The following is a 17,500-nucleotide window of genomic DNA, read 5'->3' on the forward strand; positions in this document are numbered from 1 at the left end:
TCCGCGACTTCATGAACGAAGACGTCAAAGTGAAGGTGGTGGACAACAAGGAGGTGGTGGTGGAAGGTCGTACGGAGAAGAGCGACGGAACCTTGAGGTCAAGCAAGAGCTTCTGTCGGCGCTTCACTTTTCCTGGCGCAGTAGACATGAGTGCTGTCACTTCAGCAATGTCCTCCGACGGTGTCCTCACCATCACAGCACCCAAAGTTTGAAAATGGGGAACACTGAAGACTGTATCCGCTGAGATAATATGTTAAGATATTTCACAATGCCAAGGTTATCAACTGTTATGCTGAAAATATTTAAAGAATATCACTGTTAAAAAAATGTATTTATTTGATTTTAATCTATTTTCATACGAAATGAAATGTATTGATTTATACTGCTTTTTACATTACCTCCGCTATCATATCTTTTTTCAACCTCTTATGAATGGTTTTGGTGCCAAACTCTTACTACAGACACTTGTCCATGGCAGACTGCTATGCTTAGGCTACAGAAACATATAGACAAACGCGTGCAATATTTAAATAAATCGCTCGACCACACGTCATGCTCTATTTTGAAATAGAAAAAAGAATTAAGGGAACTTTGACTTTCCTTTTCAGTTCGATAAATTATATTTTCAATAAAGTTATAATTTATCATTTATAGATAAGTAATGGAAAGTTTATCTATCTACAGATTTTTTGATACGGTCAAGCACACAGAAACAAGCACTGAAATGAATGTACACAAGGGTGCCGATTTTTATACATGTTGATGTACACATATAATGTACAAAAATCCAAATGCCTCTCTCGTTTGCTCACTCCTGTCTTTGTATTACAAATAATGCTAAGTATAACAGTAAAATAATTCAGCATTCACATTGCATATAATTCTGAATTACAGCACACTACAATTCTGGAAAATTAATAATTAAGTCAAACTATCATGGATAAGATTTTCTTTAATATACAGGTGAACAAAGAAACTATTATAACAAGAACATGGCAAAGCAAATTAGTGTCTAGATTCAGAAACTCGAATCATAAACGCGTTTGACCTCCATTAAGTAAAACAATACTTTCTGCATATATATATACATATATATATATATATATATATATATATATATATATATATATAAGTATATGTATATGTATGCGCACATACTCACTCACCCACACACAAACACATACATATATTTGTATGTATGTATATTCAAACACACCCAAAGGTATACATATATTTTTAATCATTTATGTATTTTTTTATATTCTCTGTACGTATACATAAAACATATATTTACATATTCATAGATATTTTACATGTATATTTGTATGCGTGCGTCTGTGTGTATGTAGATCTGTGAGTTTGACATTCTGACACAGGAAATTTGGGCCATATTAGCTATTGTATTATGTTCAAACTAATCACATTTTTGCACTGTGCTATACATGAAAAATATCAAATCAGTTAATAATTCCTGAAAATCGCTTTTCATTTAATATTCAACATCCACTTTTTGAAAAAAGAAACCGTGCATAAGATCGCGGATGAATATTACATCGTGTTCAACGCACATCCCTGATGTGTCGTACACACACACACACAGATATATGTGTGTGTGTGAGTGTGTGTCCGTGCGTGCGTACGTGAATGAGTGTGTGTGTGTTTGTATGAACATAACTTACCAGTGATTTTCGTTGAAAATGATGAAATACACACTCATATATATGTGTGTGTGTGAGTGTGTGATAATGTGTGTTTCTTTTTGCGTGTGTATTACAAATTTGCACACACACACACATATATATACATATGTATACATATACATATATACATATATATTCATATATACATATATACAGATATTACTTATATGTACATACACACACACACACAAGCATATATATATATATATATATATATATATATATATATATGTTGTGTGGGTATATATATATATATATATATATATATATATGCAGTATATGTATATATATATAAATACACACACACACACATATATATATATACATATATATATATATATATATATATATATATGCATGTATAAACGTATATGTTGATATGTATTTACAAATATGTATATGCAGATATGTATATATGTATAAACAGATATGTATATATGTATATAAAGATATGTATATATGTATATACAGATATGTATATATGTGTGTATACATATATGTATACATATTTATACATATAGTATATATACATAAATATACATACATAAAGTATATATACATATATACATATATAAACATATATACATACATATATATGTACACACACATACACACACACACACACAAACGCACACACACATATATATGTATATATATATATATGTGTATGTGTGTGTGTGTGTGTATACGTTTATGTATAAACATATACATATTCCTATAAATATATATGTATAGATATGCATATATATATATATATATATATATATATATAAATACACGCACACATATATGTATGTGTGTGTGTATATATTTATAGATATACATACAAATATATATACATATATATATATATATATATATGTGTGTGTGTGTGTGTGTGTGTGTGTGTGTGTGCATTTATATATATATATATATATATATATATATACTTACACATACACACTCACACACACACGCGCGCACATATATATAAATGAATATACATATGCACACATATGTATGCACACACACATATGTATATATGTATATATATAAAGGTATATGTATAGATAGATGAATAGATAGATATGGATATATATCCACCTGAATATGTATGTGTATATATATGTATATGTGTATGCATGTATGTATGTGTGTATGAGTGTGTATATACGTTTGTAAATATATGTGTATATATACATACATATATATATATATGAATATATGTATATATATATTTATATGAATATATATATATATATATATATATAAACACATACATGTACATGAATATATCGTATATATCGTTTAACATAATATTTACGAAATGAGATCATTTATTATATGTATTCTTGTATATAAGGCTGACAAAGAACCACAACAAACTTCAACATCCATATTTGGTCTCAAGGAATTCAAGAGCCGCTTCACGGAGGACTCGCCCTAATACAAACAGGATCAATTTGTTGCATTTCTAGAGAACGTAGAGATCTTTATCCCTCTTTCTTGGCTGATTTTCTTACGTAAGATGGGCATTCTGGTACTACTTGAATAATATCAGAATATAGAATAAAAGATCAAGGGTTCCTCGCTGACAGCAATACGTAGTTATCATATCACCCATGTAACGAGTTTATATCAGATGTAGAAAAATCGACATCTAAGACAAGGATTAATAATGGTGAATTTATTGCAGATCGTAAATAAGGTTTATGTAATGATGATGATAATAATAATAATGAAAGTTATGATGATTATCATTATAATTATAATGGTTATGATAATAATAATAATGAAAGTAATGATGATAATCATTATAATTATAATGATTATGATAATGATAATAACACATCCAATAACAATAACAGTAATGTAATAAAAAAATAAAAAAAATTGTCATCAACGTACGCTACAGCCATATGGTAACTCTATCTTTACTATATTAGGAATATGAGCATCACCATATCAAGAATACAAATCGATACACAGAAAAGGAATAAGAAATGAACCAGAATCTTCTCATAGCGCGAGGAAGGGAAAGGAACGCGCTATGACATCATCAGGTATGTCTAGGTGGTGGGCGTCGCTCCAAGTCGGGCCACATAAAACGTGTCGTTTCGTCTGACCTGCCAGTTACTTCTACGCCAACACTTGTAGTGAACACACCGCTAACTCAGCATTCCGCCTCTTATCAAAAGGTCTTAATAGATCTGTGTAAAGAAAAAGCAAAATGGCCCCAATTCAGAAGCGCTTCTCTTCTCACGTTGAAGACAACACAAGCAGTACAAGCAGCAAGAACTTCAAGGCCAGCAGTTCCTTCCACATAGTCAAAACGTCTTCATCCCAGAACAGTGCAATTGCCAGTGAAAGCAAAACAACCAAGAACAGTGATCAGCCACAGAAACGTATCTCACACACTGAAAATCAGGCTGACCGAGAGGTAATGCTGCCCATCATCTCACGGGGTCATTTCCACCACGACTCGTTCTTCGAGAACCTCCGCCAGCAGTTCGATACCGCCGTGCGAGACATGCTGAATCAGTGCAATTCACGGTCATCCTTCGAGGACGACCTCCTTTCCTACAGACGAATGCGAGATCTCAGCCTCACGGAAGAGAATCAGGCTGTTTCCGTCAGCCAAGATAATACGTCGCATCAGGTAAGTGGCTTCCACAGTAATTATTTATCTTACGCTCAATCATACGTGTCATTATCTGTTGTTTATATGAATGAATTTACTAAAGATACAATAATGACCTCTGACTTTCCAGGTCGTGATTGACGTGCGCGACTTCATGGACGGTGACATCAAAGTGAAGGTGGTGGACGACAGCGAACTGGTGATAGAAGGTAGCGTCGAGAAGCGACAAGATGGCTCCGTCTCGAAGAGCACTTTCTGTCGACGATTCTCATTCCCGGGTCTCTTGAGCGAAGACACTGTGTCCTCGTCCATGTCAGCAGATGGAGTTCTTACTGTTACTGTTCCGAAGAAGGTACGTGGTAAAAGATGAGAAAACAGATTGAACACAATCATCATATACGTGCTGCTCATTGTGTAAACACTTTTTACAGATAATGAACCTTCATTTACATGAAATTCTTCTTCCAGAGTTGCTTAACAAACAGGGAGGGCCGAACTATCAAAATCACTACCTCGCACAAAAGCTCTGCAGATGCTACAAATACACACAAGAATATTACAAACAACGTCGAAGCAAAACAAGTTAGTGTCGAAGAAAAATCATCAAAATCGTCTCAAGTGAAAGTGGAAGAAGATCAGGCTCAGTCGACGGAGTCTCAGAACACGAAGGATTCGAGCGAGTCGATGGAGGCTAAGCCATTTGCTTCCTTCCACCTTCTTCCCATTTCCGAAAGAGGTCCTTTCTTCCGCGATTCCTTCTTTCAGGACACTCGACAGCAATTCCAACAAGCCGTCGACAAAGTTCTCAAAGAGTGGGGACAACTTGACTCTGCGAGCGACCACATGGACATGTACAGGAACTTGCGAAAGCACAACTTGCAGGAAGAGAACCAAGCCGTCGCCTTCAACGAGGACCACCAGTGTTATAAGGTCAGTGACATGGCATTTGACTTTCATTTTATCACGTAAACAAGCGTTCGTTTCATAAACTCAAACTGTTGCATCCATGCGTGCTAATTAATATCAATTTCATTTTCCAATTAATTCAGATTGTGGTGGATGTACAAGACTTCAAGGAAGGCGACGTCAAGGTCAAGGTGGTGGACGAGAATGAGCTAACAATCGAAGGCAATTTGGAGATCAAGCAAGACGATTCCGTGTCCAGCAAGAGTTTCTTCCGCCGTTTCTGCTTCCCAGGACTCGTGAGTGCCGACACCGTGAGGTCCGGGGTGTCATCTGACGGCATCCTCACTGTTACTGTACCAAAGGTAAGTCTATACAAGCATTTTCACTTATCTTTTCATTTTACATTATGGATTGCAAACGATTAATTTAGTTCTTTAAGTACAGTTCAATAATTCTAACTTTCTTCAATCAGAAAACATCAAGATCCAAGTCCAGTGCGGTTTCTGAAGCTCAGGTTTCCCAAACTTCATCTCAAAGCACTGGAGAAACTCTTACAGCGAATACAAAATCAGAAAAGCAAAGTTGTCGCTCCGAGTATCAGAATACATGTTCTAAGAGGTCTGAAGTGGCTTCATCGTCGTCACTAACGAACAAAATCATCAGCGAGGAAAAACAAGAAAAGCAAGAAAAAGACGCCCATAATAAAATCGGCGAAATAGGATCCATGCTTGCACACAATATACAGTCAAGCAAGGACGCAGTGGACAAGTGCCTTTCCATCTCCTCGAAGTGTCAGTTCTTCTCTGATTCCTTTTTCGAAGACGTTCGTAAGGACTTCGAAACGGCTGTCAATGAAGTCCTCAGCAGGCATGATATTATGGGGAGTGCCAACGACGAACTCTCCTGCTACCGAAGTCTACGAGAACGTGAGCTCAAGGATGAGACTCAGGCGATGAAGACTACAGACGATCAAAACGGATTTAAGGTGAGGATATGACATCGTGGAGAAGTAATATAATCTTATAAAAAAACATTAAAAATTATTTATTTTCGCATTATGCCTCACGTTAAATGATACTATTATTTGTTTATCCCACAATTAGGTAGTGTTAGACGTCCGTAACTTCATGAACGAAGACGTCAAGGTGAAGGTGGTGGACAACAAGGAGGTGGTGGTGGAAGGTCGTGCGGAGAAGAGCGACGGAACCTCGAAGTCAAGCAAGAGCTTCTGTCGGCGTTTCACTTTTCCTGGCGCAGTAGACATGAGTGCTGTCACTTCAGCAATGTCCTCCGACGGTGTCCTCACCATCACAGCACCCAAAGTTTGAAAATGGGGAACACTGAAGACTGTATCCGCTGAGATAATATGTGAAGATATTTCACAATGCCAAGGTTATTAATTGTTATGCTGAAGATATTTAAAGAATATCACTGTTAAAAATATATATATATTTGACTTTAATATATTTTTATACGAAATTAAATGTATTTATTTATACTGTTTTTTACATTACCTCCGCTATCATATCTTTTATCCACCTCTAATTAATGGTTTTGGTGCCAAACTCTTACTACAGACACTTGTCCATGGTAGACTGCTATGCTTAGGCTATAGAAACATATAGACAAACGCGTACAATATTTCAATAAATCGCTCGACCACACGTCATTCTCTATTTTGAAATAGAGAAGAGAGTTAAGGGAACTGACTTTCATTATCAGTTCGATGAATTATATTTTCAATAAAGTTATACATATAGAGATAATATTTATTCGTTCATAATTTATCATTTATAGATAAGTAATGAAAAGTTTATCTATCTATAGATTTTTTGATAAGGGGAAGCACACAGAAACAAGCACTGAAATGCAGGTACACAAGGGTAACAATTTTTATACATGTTGATGTACACATATAATGTACAAAAATCCAAATGCTTCTCTCGTTTGCTTATTCCTCTCTCTGTCTTACAAATAATGCTAAGAATAACAATAAAACATTGTGCATTCGCATAGCATATAATTCTGAATTACAGTACAATACAATTCTGAAAAAAAAATGAAGTAAATATCAAACTATCATTGATAAGAATTGTTTTTCTCTTTTGATATACGGGTGAACAAAGAAACTATTATAGCAAGAACACGTCCAAGCAAATTAGTGTCTAGATTCAGAATCTCGAATCATAAAGGCGTTTGATCTCCATTAAGTAAAACAATACTTTCTACACCCACAAACATATATATATATTTATGTATATGTAGCGCACATACCCACCCAACCACATAGAAACACACATATGTATTTATACACACACACACACACACACACACATATATATATATATATGTTCAAATACATCCATAAGTATACAAATATCTTTATTCATTTATTTATGTATGTTTATATATTCTCTGTACGTATATATACAATATATATTCACATATTCATAAATATATTACATGTATATTCGTAAGCGTGCGTATGTCTGTATGTAGATCTGTGAGTTTGGCATTCTGACACAGGAAATTTGGGCCATATTAGCTTTTGTTTTATGTTCAAGATAATCGCATTTTCTTGCAATGTGCTATACATGAAAAATATCAGATCAGTTAATAATTCCTGAAAATCACTTTTCATTTAACATTCAACTTCCATTTTTGTTTTTAAGAAACAGTGAAAAAGATCGCGGATGAATAGTACATCGTGTTCAACGCACATCCCTGATGTGTCGTGTACACACACACACACACACACACACAGATATATATATGTGTGTGTGTATTCGTGCGTGCGCACGTGAATGAGTGTGTGTGTGTGTTTGTATGAACATAACTTACCAGTGATTTTCGTTGAAAATGATGTAACACACACACACATATATATATGTGTGTGTGTGGGTGTGTGGTAATGTGTGTGTTTATTTTTGCGTGTGTATTACAAATATGCACACACACACACACACACACATATATATATATATATATATATATATATATATATGTATACATATACATATATACATATATATTCATATATGCATATATACAGATATTACTTATATGTACATACACACACAGGCAAGCATATATATATATATATATTGTGTGGGTATATATATACTTATATATACATATATGCAGTATATGTATACATATATATATATGCATGTATAAACGTATATATTGATATGTATTTACAAATATGTATATGCAGATACGTATTTACAGATATGTATATACAGATATGTATTTATGTGTATAAATATATGTATACATATTTATACATATAGTATATATACATAAATACACATACATACAGTATATATATACATATATATATATATAAACATATATACATACATATATATGTATACACACACACAAACGCACACACACATATATATGTATATATATATATATATATATATATATGTGTGTGTGTGTGTGTGTGTGTGTGTGTGTGTGTATGTATACGTTTATGTATCAACATATACATATTCCTATAAATATATATATGTATAGATATGCATATATATATATATATATATATATATAATTACACACACACACACACACACACACACACACACACACACACATATATATATATATATATATATATATATATATATATATATGTGTGTGTGTGTGTGTCACACATTTATATATCTGTGTGTGTATATTTATATATATACATACAAATATATATATATATATATATATGTGTGTGTGTGTGTGTGTGTTTGTGATCATATATACTTACATATATACTTACACACACACACTCACACTCACACACACGCACATATATATAAATTAATATATATATATATATATATATATATATATATACGCACATATGTATCCACACACACATATGTATATATGTATATATATAAAGGTATATGTATAGATAGATATATAAATAGATATGGATATATATCCACCTGAATATGTATGTATATATATGTATATGTGTATGTATATATGTATGTGTGTATGAGTGTGTATATACGTTTGTATATATATATGTGTATATATATACATACATATATATATATATATATATATGAATATATGTATATATATATTTATATGAATATATATATAAACACATACATATACATGAATATATCGTATAAATCGTTTAACATAATATTTACGAAATGAGATCATTTATTATATGTATTCTTGTATATAAGGCTGACAAAGAACCACAACAAACTTCAACATCCATATTTGGTCTCAAGGAATTCAAGAGGCGCTTCACGGAGGACTCACCTTAATATAAACAAGATCAAATTTATAATTTACTTCTAGAGAAAGTGGAGATCTGTATCCCAAATTCTTGGCTGATTTTCTTACGTAAGATGGGCATTCTGGTACTATTTGAATAATATCAGAATAGAGAATAAAGGATCAAGCAATACGTGATAGTTATCATATCTTCCATGTAACGAGGTTATATCAAATGTAGAAAAATCGACATCAAAGACAAGGATTAATAATGGTGAATTTATTGCAGATCGTAAATAAGGTTTACGTAATGATGATGATAATAATAACAATGAAAGTAATGATGATTATCATTATAATTATAATGATTATGATAATAATAATAATGAAAGTAATGATGATTATCATTATAATTATAATGATTATGATAATAATAATAATGAAAGTAATGATGATTATCATTATAATTATAATGATTATGATAATAATAATAATGAAAGTAATGATGATTATCATTATAAGTATAATGATTATGATAATAATAGCACATCCAATAACAATAACAGTAATGTAATAAAAAAAAAAAGTATTTAGTCATCAACGTACGCTACAGCCATATGGTTATTTAGGTATGTTTATATATTCTCTGTATGTATATATAGAATATATATGTGTATGTAGATCTGTGAGTTTGACATTCTGACACAGGAAATTTGGGCCATATTAGCTTTTGTTTTATGTTCAAGATAATCACAGTTTTTGCAATGTGCTATACATTAAAAATATCAGATAGATTAATAATTCCTGAAAATCGCTTTTCATTCAACATTCAACATCCATTTTTTTAAGAAACAGTGAATAAGATCGCGGATGAATAGTACATCGTGTTCAACGCACATCCCTGATGTTTTGTGTGTGTGTGTGTATAAACTTATATATATATATGTGTGTGTGTGTGTGCGTTCGTGCGTGCGTGCGTGAATGAGTGCGTGTGTATGTTTGTGTGAACATAACTTACCAGTGATTAACGGTGAAAATGATGTAATACACACACACATATATGTGTGTGTGTGTGTGTGTTTCTGTTTAAGTGTGTTTAACAAATATGCACACACACACATACATATGTACATATATATACGTATATATACCTATATACATATATTTCCATATATACATATATACAGATATTACTCATATGTACATACATACATACAGACAGACACACACAAGCATATATATATTTATATTTATATGTATATATATATATTGTGTGTGTACATATACATTTATATATATACATATACACAGTATATGTATATATATAAATGCACATACATATTTTATATATATATATATATATATATATATATATATATGCATGCATATATGTATATGTACATATTTATATACAGATATGTGTATATATATAAATATATGTATATATGTGTGTATACATATATGTATGTATATATTCATACATATAGTATATATACACATATATATACACACATATACATATATATACATATATACATACACATATATGTGTATACATACATATATATATGTATACACACACAAACGCACACACCCACACACACACACATATACACATATATACATGTAAACGTTTGTTTATAAACGTATATACATATTCATATAAATATATATATATTTATATATGTATAGATATGTATATATATATATATATATATATATATATATATACTTACGCACACACACACACACACACACACACACGCACACACATATATATATATATATATATATATAAAATATATGTATACATATATATATATACACACACATGCATATGTATATAAATACACACATATGTATGCACACAAACACACACATGTATATATGCATATATATGAAATGTATATATATAAAGATTGATAGATAAATATATATGGATGTATATACACCTGAATATGTGTATGCATGTATGTATGTGTACACACATACACACATATGTATGCACACAAACACACCGTGTATATATGCATATATATAAAATGTATATATAAAGATAGATAGATAAATAGATATGTATGTATATACACCTGAATATGTGTATGCATGTATGTATGTGTGTATATACGTTTGTATATATATGTATATAAACATATATATATGAATATATGTATATGTATATTTATATAAGATATATATATATATTTATATATGTATATATATACACATATATCTCAAATATATATAGCGTATAAATCGTATAGCATAATATTTACGAAATGAGATCATTTCTTTTATGTATTCTTGTATATAAGGCTGTCAAGGACCACAACAAACTTCAACATCCATATTTGGTCTCAAGGAATTCAAGAGGCGCGTCACGGAGGACTCGCCCTAATACAAACAGGATTAAATTTATAATTTACTTCTAGAGAAAGTGGAGATCTGTATCCCTCTTTCTTGGCTGATTTTCTTACGTAAGATGGGCATTCTGGTACTATTTGAATAATATCAGAATAAAGAATAAAAGATCAAGGGTTCCTCGCAAACAGCAATACGTGATAGTTATCATATCTTCCATGTAACGAGGTTATATCAAATGTAGAAAAATCGACATCAAAGACAAGGATTAATAATGGTGAATTTATTGCAGATCGTAAATAAGGTTTATGTAATGATGAGGATAATAATAATAATGAAAGTAATGATGATTATCCTTATAATTATAATGATTATTATAATAATGATAATGAAAGTAATGATGATTATCATTATAATTATAATGATTATGATAATAATAATAATGAAAGTAATGATGATTATCATTATAATTATAATGATTATGATAATAATAACACATTCAATAACAATAACAGTAATGTAATAAAATTTAAAAAATTAGTTATCAACTTACGCTACACCCATATGGTAACTCTATCTTTACTATATTAGGAATATGAGCATCACCATTTCAAGAATACAAATCGATACACAGAAAAAGAATAAGAAATGAACCAGAATCTTCTCATAGCGCGAGGAAGGGAAAGGAACGCGCTATGACATCATCAGGTATGTCTAGGTGGTGGGCGTCGCTCCAAGTCGGGCCACATAAAACGCGGCGTTTCGTCTGACCCGCCAGTTACTTCCACGTTAACACTTGTAGTGAACACACCGCTAACTCAGCATCCCGCCTCTTATCAAAAGGTCTTAATAGATCTGTGTAAAGAAAAAGCAAAATGGCCCCAATTCAGAAGCACATATCTTCTCACGTTGAAGACAACACAAGCAGTGCAAGCAGCAAGAACTTCAAGGCCAGCAGTTCCTTCCACACAGTCAAAACGTCTTCATCCCAGAACAGTGCAATTGCCAGTGAAACCAAAACAACCACGAACAGTGATCAACCACAGAAACGCATCTCACACCTTGAACACCAGGCTGACCGAGAGGTAATGCTGCCCATCATCTCACGGGGTCATTTCCACCACGACTCGTTCTTTGAGAACCTCCGCCAGCAGTTCGATACCGCCGTGCGAGACATGCTGAATCAATGCAATTCACGGTCATCCTTCGAGGACGACCTTCTTTCCTACAGACGAATGCGAGATCTCAGCCTCACGGAAGAGAATCAGGCTGTTTCCGTCAGCCAAGATAATACGTCGCATCAGGTAAGTGGCTTCCACAGTAATTATCTTACAGTGAAACATACCTGTCATTATCTTTTGCATATTGCTTGTATGAATGAATTCATTAAATGTACAATAATGACCTCTGACTTTCCAGGTCGTGATTGACGTGCGCAACTTCATGGACGGTGACATCAAGGTGAAGGTGGTGGACGACAGCGAACTGGTGATAGAAGGTAGCGTCGAGAAGCGACAAGATGGCTCCGTCTCGAAGAGCACTTTCTGTCGACGATTCTCATTCCCGGGTCTCTTGAGCGAAGACACTGTGTCCTCGTCCATGTCAGCAGATGGAGTTCTTACTGTTACTGTTCCGAAGAAGGTACGTGGTAAAATATGAGAAAACGGAGTGAACACAATCATCATTTACGTGCTGCACATTGTGTAAAAACGTTTTACAGACAATGAACCTTCATTTACATGAAATTCTTCTTCCAGAATTCCTTAACAAACAAGGAGGGCCAAACTATCAAAATCACTACCTCGCACAAAAACTCTGCTGATGCTACAAATACACACAAGAATATTACAAACAACGACGAAGTAAAACAAGTTAGTGTCGAAGAAAAATCATCAAAATCATCTCGAGTGAAAGTGCAAGAAGATCAGGCTCAGTCGACGGAGTCTCAGAGCACGCAGGCTTCGAGCGAGTCGATGGAGGCCAAGCCACTTGCTCCCTTCCACCTTCTTCCCATTTCCGAAAGAGGTCCTTTCTTTCGCGATTCCTTCTTCCAGGACACTCGACAGCAATTCCAACAAGCCGTCGACCAAGTTCTCAAAGAGTGGGGACAACTGGACTCTGCGAGCGACCACATGGACATGTACAGAAACTTGCGAAAGCACAACTTGCAGGAAGAGAACCAAGCCGTTGCCTTCAACGAGGACCACCAGTGTTATAAGGTCAGTGACATGACATTTGACTTTCATTTTATCATGTAAACAATCGTTCGTTTCATAAACTCAAGCTGTTGCATCCATGCGTGCTAATTAATATCAATATCATTTTCCAATTAATTCAGATTGTGGTGGATGTACAAGACTTCAAGGAAGGCGACATCAAGGTCAAGGTGGTGGACGAGAATGAGCTAACAATCGAAGGCAATTTGGAGATCAAGCAAGACGATTATGTGTCCAACTAGAGTTTCTTCCGCCGTTTCTGCTTCCCAGGACTCGTGAGTGCCGACACCGTGAGGTCCGGGATGTCATCTGACGGCATCCTCACTGTTACTGTACCAAAGGTAAGTTTATACAAGCATTTTCATTAATCTTCTCATTTTAAATTATGGATTGCAAACGATTAATTTAGTTCTTTAAGTACAGTCCAATAATTCAAACTTTTTTAAATCAGAAAACATCAAGATCCAAGCCCAGTGCGGTTTCTGAAGCTCAGGTTTCCCAGACTTCATCTCAAAGCACTGAAGAAACTCTCACAGAGAAAACAAAATCAGAAAAGCAAAGTTGTCGCTCCGAGTATCAGAATTCATGTACTAGGAGGTCTGAAGTGACTTCATCGTCGTCACCAATGAACAAAATCATCAGCGAGGGGAAACAAGAAAAGCAAGAAAAAGACGCCCGTAATAAAATCGGTGAAATCATATCCATGCTTGCACACAATATACAGTCAAGCAAGGACGCAGTGGACGACAAGTGCCTTTCCATCTCCTCGAAGGGACAGTTCTTCTCTGATTCCTTTTTCGAAGACGTTCGTAAGGACTTCGAAACGGCTGTCAATGAAGTCCTCAGCAGGCATGATATTATAGGGAGTGCCAACGACGAACTCTCCTGCTACCGAAGTCTACGGGAACGTGAGCTCAAGGATGAGACTCAGGCGATGAAGACTACAGACGATCAAAATGGATTTAAGGTGAGGAAGTGGCATCGTGGAGAAGTTATATCTTTAGGAAATATATTAAAATTAATTTACTTTCGCATCATGACTCACGTTAAATGATACTAATATTTGCTTATACCACAATTAGGTAGTGCTAGACGTCCACGACTTCATGAACGAAGACGTCAAAGTGAAGGTGGTGGATAACAAGGAGGTGGTGGTGGAAGGTCGTGCGGAGAAGAGCGACGGAACCTCGAGGTCAAGCAAGAGCTTCTGTCGGCGCTTCACTTTTCCTGAAGCAGTAGACATGAATGCTGTCACTTCAGCAATGTCCTCCGACGGTGTCCTCACCATTAGTGCACCTAAAATTTAAAATAGAGAACATTAGATATTCTAACTATTATACAATATACATGTGTATAATTGTAAAATGGATTGTAAAGTTAATTAATAAACCCATTTGTATGAAATGTTCTCGATGATATCGATGTATGTTGAAGATATTTATTGAATATTGTTACATTATATATTTTCTGAATATATTTTTATATGCAATAAATCTTTATTAATCTACTCTACTTTACCTGACCTATTGTGTCGTATCCTGAAGTTATCTAAAGTAAAGGTTTCTCAGACTAAATTAACGGTAAATTGCCATGTATAGATTACAGGCATAGAATCAAATATAGTCTGTGCATACATACATACATACATAGACAGAAACACACACACACACACACACACACACACACACACACACACACACATGTCTTCCTCGCTCACGGTCTCTTGAATAAAATATAGGACAATGTGACTGCCATAGCTTATCTGTTGAGAATTATGCTGCAAAGATTGAAATGTGAAAATTACACCGATTAAGAAAATCATACCCTGAAACAGCTCATGATAAACTCTCTTGTACCAAAACCAAATGTCTAGGTTTAGGTATTTAAAAAATGGTATTCGATAGAATTATTTTCATTCTTCTGTTTTTATTTTCATTTGCAAGCTAGAACAGTAATACACCCCCCCCCCTCTCCCTCTCTCTCTCTCTCTCTCTCTCAATCAAATATGTGTAAACACCAAAGGACTTTGTCACAACAAACAGCTATGTCTGAATTAATAAGCGTTACAAGCTAAATTGAAATTGTCCTGTTAACTAATGTAGAAATGTGCGACGATAAACGAATCAATATATATGTGTATATATATACATATATATATATTGCATGTATGTATGAATGTATATGTATATATATATATATATGTGTGTGTGTGTGTGTGTGTGTATGTGCGTGCGTGCGTGTGTGTGTGTGTGTGTGTGTGTGTGTGTGTGTGTGTGTGTGTGTGTGTGTGTGTGTGTGTGTTTTGAAGTAGATATTGACTTCCACCCATTTCAAAATATTTGTTGCGCCCCTGTGTTAGAGAATATAATTTTTAATAGGTTACTTCTAGTTCCGTATGTTATGTTATGTGCGAATGAACGCCTTATTGTTGTTCTGATTTATATAATTCATGCAATCTTGAGATTTCAGGATGACGTCTCATAACTCCTTCTTTGATAAATGGCCTCATAACAGTTTTCAATGTGGAAACCTGTCTATGTTATCTACACATTACCGTTAGTAGTAACAATAAAACTATATATCATTAATTTGACACTACAGTTCTGACGAAAATGTACGAGTTACCCACCTAAGAAAATAGTTTTCAATGTCCCCATCTTCTCAAAAGAAAACGGACACAGAGCTATACAAAGTGCAGAGTATAAATATCCAGAAAGTTAGGCTTTACGGAAGGCCCAAAATCAACCCAAATAAAAGAAAAGTAACTTATTAGAGGTACTTTGAACCGAAATAATGTTACAACATCGAAAATGTTTAGCAATAAGGTTCAATGACGTTTGTAGCAAGCCGTTCGCCACAGTTTATCGGGTTTGATTAAGTTATTTTTTTTCTGTCTTCCGTTTTTTTTTTGTTTTTTTTTTTCTCAATTGTTGACGAAGGAGTATAGATTGATATGCAAGTCCAAATAGGTAGTACTATTTTATGTGAGAAGTTTTATGGTATCTTGGGTATGTAGGTTAGGTTATTTAGTCATTCACGACGAAACATCTTCCGAAATTAGTTTGTTTTATATATACTAGCTACGTTTTATTCATAACCAGATAAACCATCGCTGTAGTTTGTGATGGAATACCTAGTCTTTGTGTTATTCAAATTTATGTATCTATGGAACTTTAGTGAAAATCAACAAACTTCTACATCATATGATCCAAAACTAAATAACTTAAAATTGGTTCCTTTCTAGTCGTTCATGAACATTGATAGTTATAAACTTTAAGTTACCAAAATATGTTGACCAGCAGAGCCAGAATGCTGTTAGGTGTTGTGGCCACAGCAATCATTGTGTAGGTTAGATAATGTAATTCATTTGGAGGCACTTACTACTTTTGTGTTTGTAATTATTTTGTGTATACTGTATATATATACATATACATACATATTAATATATATATGTATAT

The 17,500-nt window shown here is 33.5% G+C and overlaps 2 protein-coding genes across 2 annotated transcripts in view; one reads left to right on the forward strand and one right to left on the reverse strand.

The window, feature by feature from the left end:
• The window catches only part of LOC125028649, a 25,891-nt gene extending 10,342 nt beyond the window's left edge, over positions 1–15,549 (forward strand). The window contains exons 6-13 of the mRNA XM_047618124.1: positions 1–206; positions 3,705–3,742; positions 3,900–4,338; positions 4,451–4,672; positions 4,789–5,250; positions 5,370–5,588; positions 14,494–15,009; positions 15,125–15,549. The exon at positions 1–206 is cut by the window's left edge and continues 13 nt beyond it. Coding sequence (XP_047474080.1) covers positions 1–206; positions 3,705–3,742; positions 3,900–4,338; positions 4,451–4,672; positions 4,789–5,250; positions 5,370–5,588; positions 14,494–15,009; positions 15,125–15,349 — 2,327 coding nt within the window. The 3' untranslated portion in view covers positions 15,350–15,549. The remainder of the gene's footprint in view (positions 207–3,704; positions 3,743–3,899; positions 4,339–4,450; positions 4,673–4,788; positions 5,251–5,369; positions 5,589–14,493; positions 15,010–15,124) is intronic.
• Positions 15,550–15,551: 2 nt separating this feature from the next.
• LOC125028650 (solute carrier family 22 member 20-like) overlaps positions 15,552–17,500 on the reverse strand; it is an 11,080-nt gene continuing 9,131 nt past the window's right edge. The window contains exons 13-14 of the mRNA XM_047618125.1: positions 15,760–15,819; positions 15,552–15,590 (exon numbers count right to left, since the gene is read on the reverse strand). Coding sequence (XP_047474081.1) covers positions 15,552–15,590; positions 15,760–15,819 — 99 coding nt within the window. The remainder of the gene's footprint in view (positions 15,591–15,759; positions 15,820–17,500) is intronic.

This window comes from Penaeus chinensis, chromosome 9 (assembly GCF_019202785.1).
Source record: "Penaeus chinensis breed Huanghai No. 1 chromosome 9, ASM1920278v2, whole genome shotgun sequence".
NCBI lineage: Eukaryota > Metazoa > Arthropoda > Malacostraca > Decapoda > Penaeidae > Penaeus > Penaeus chinensis.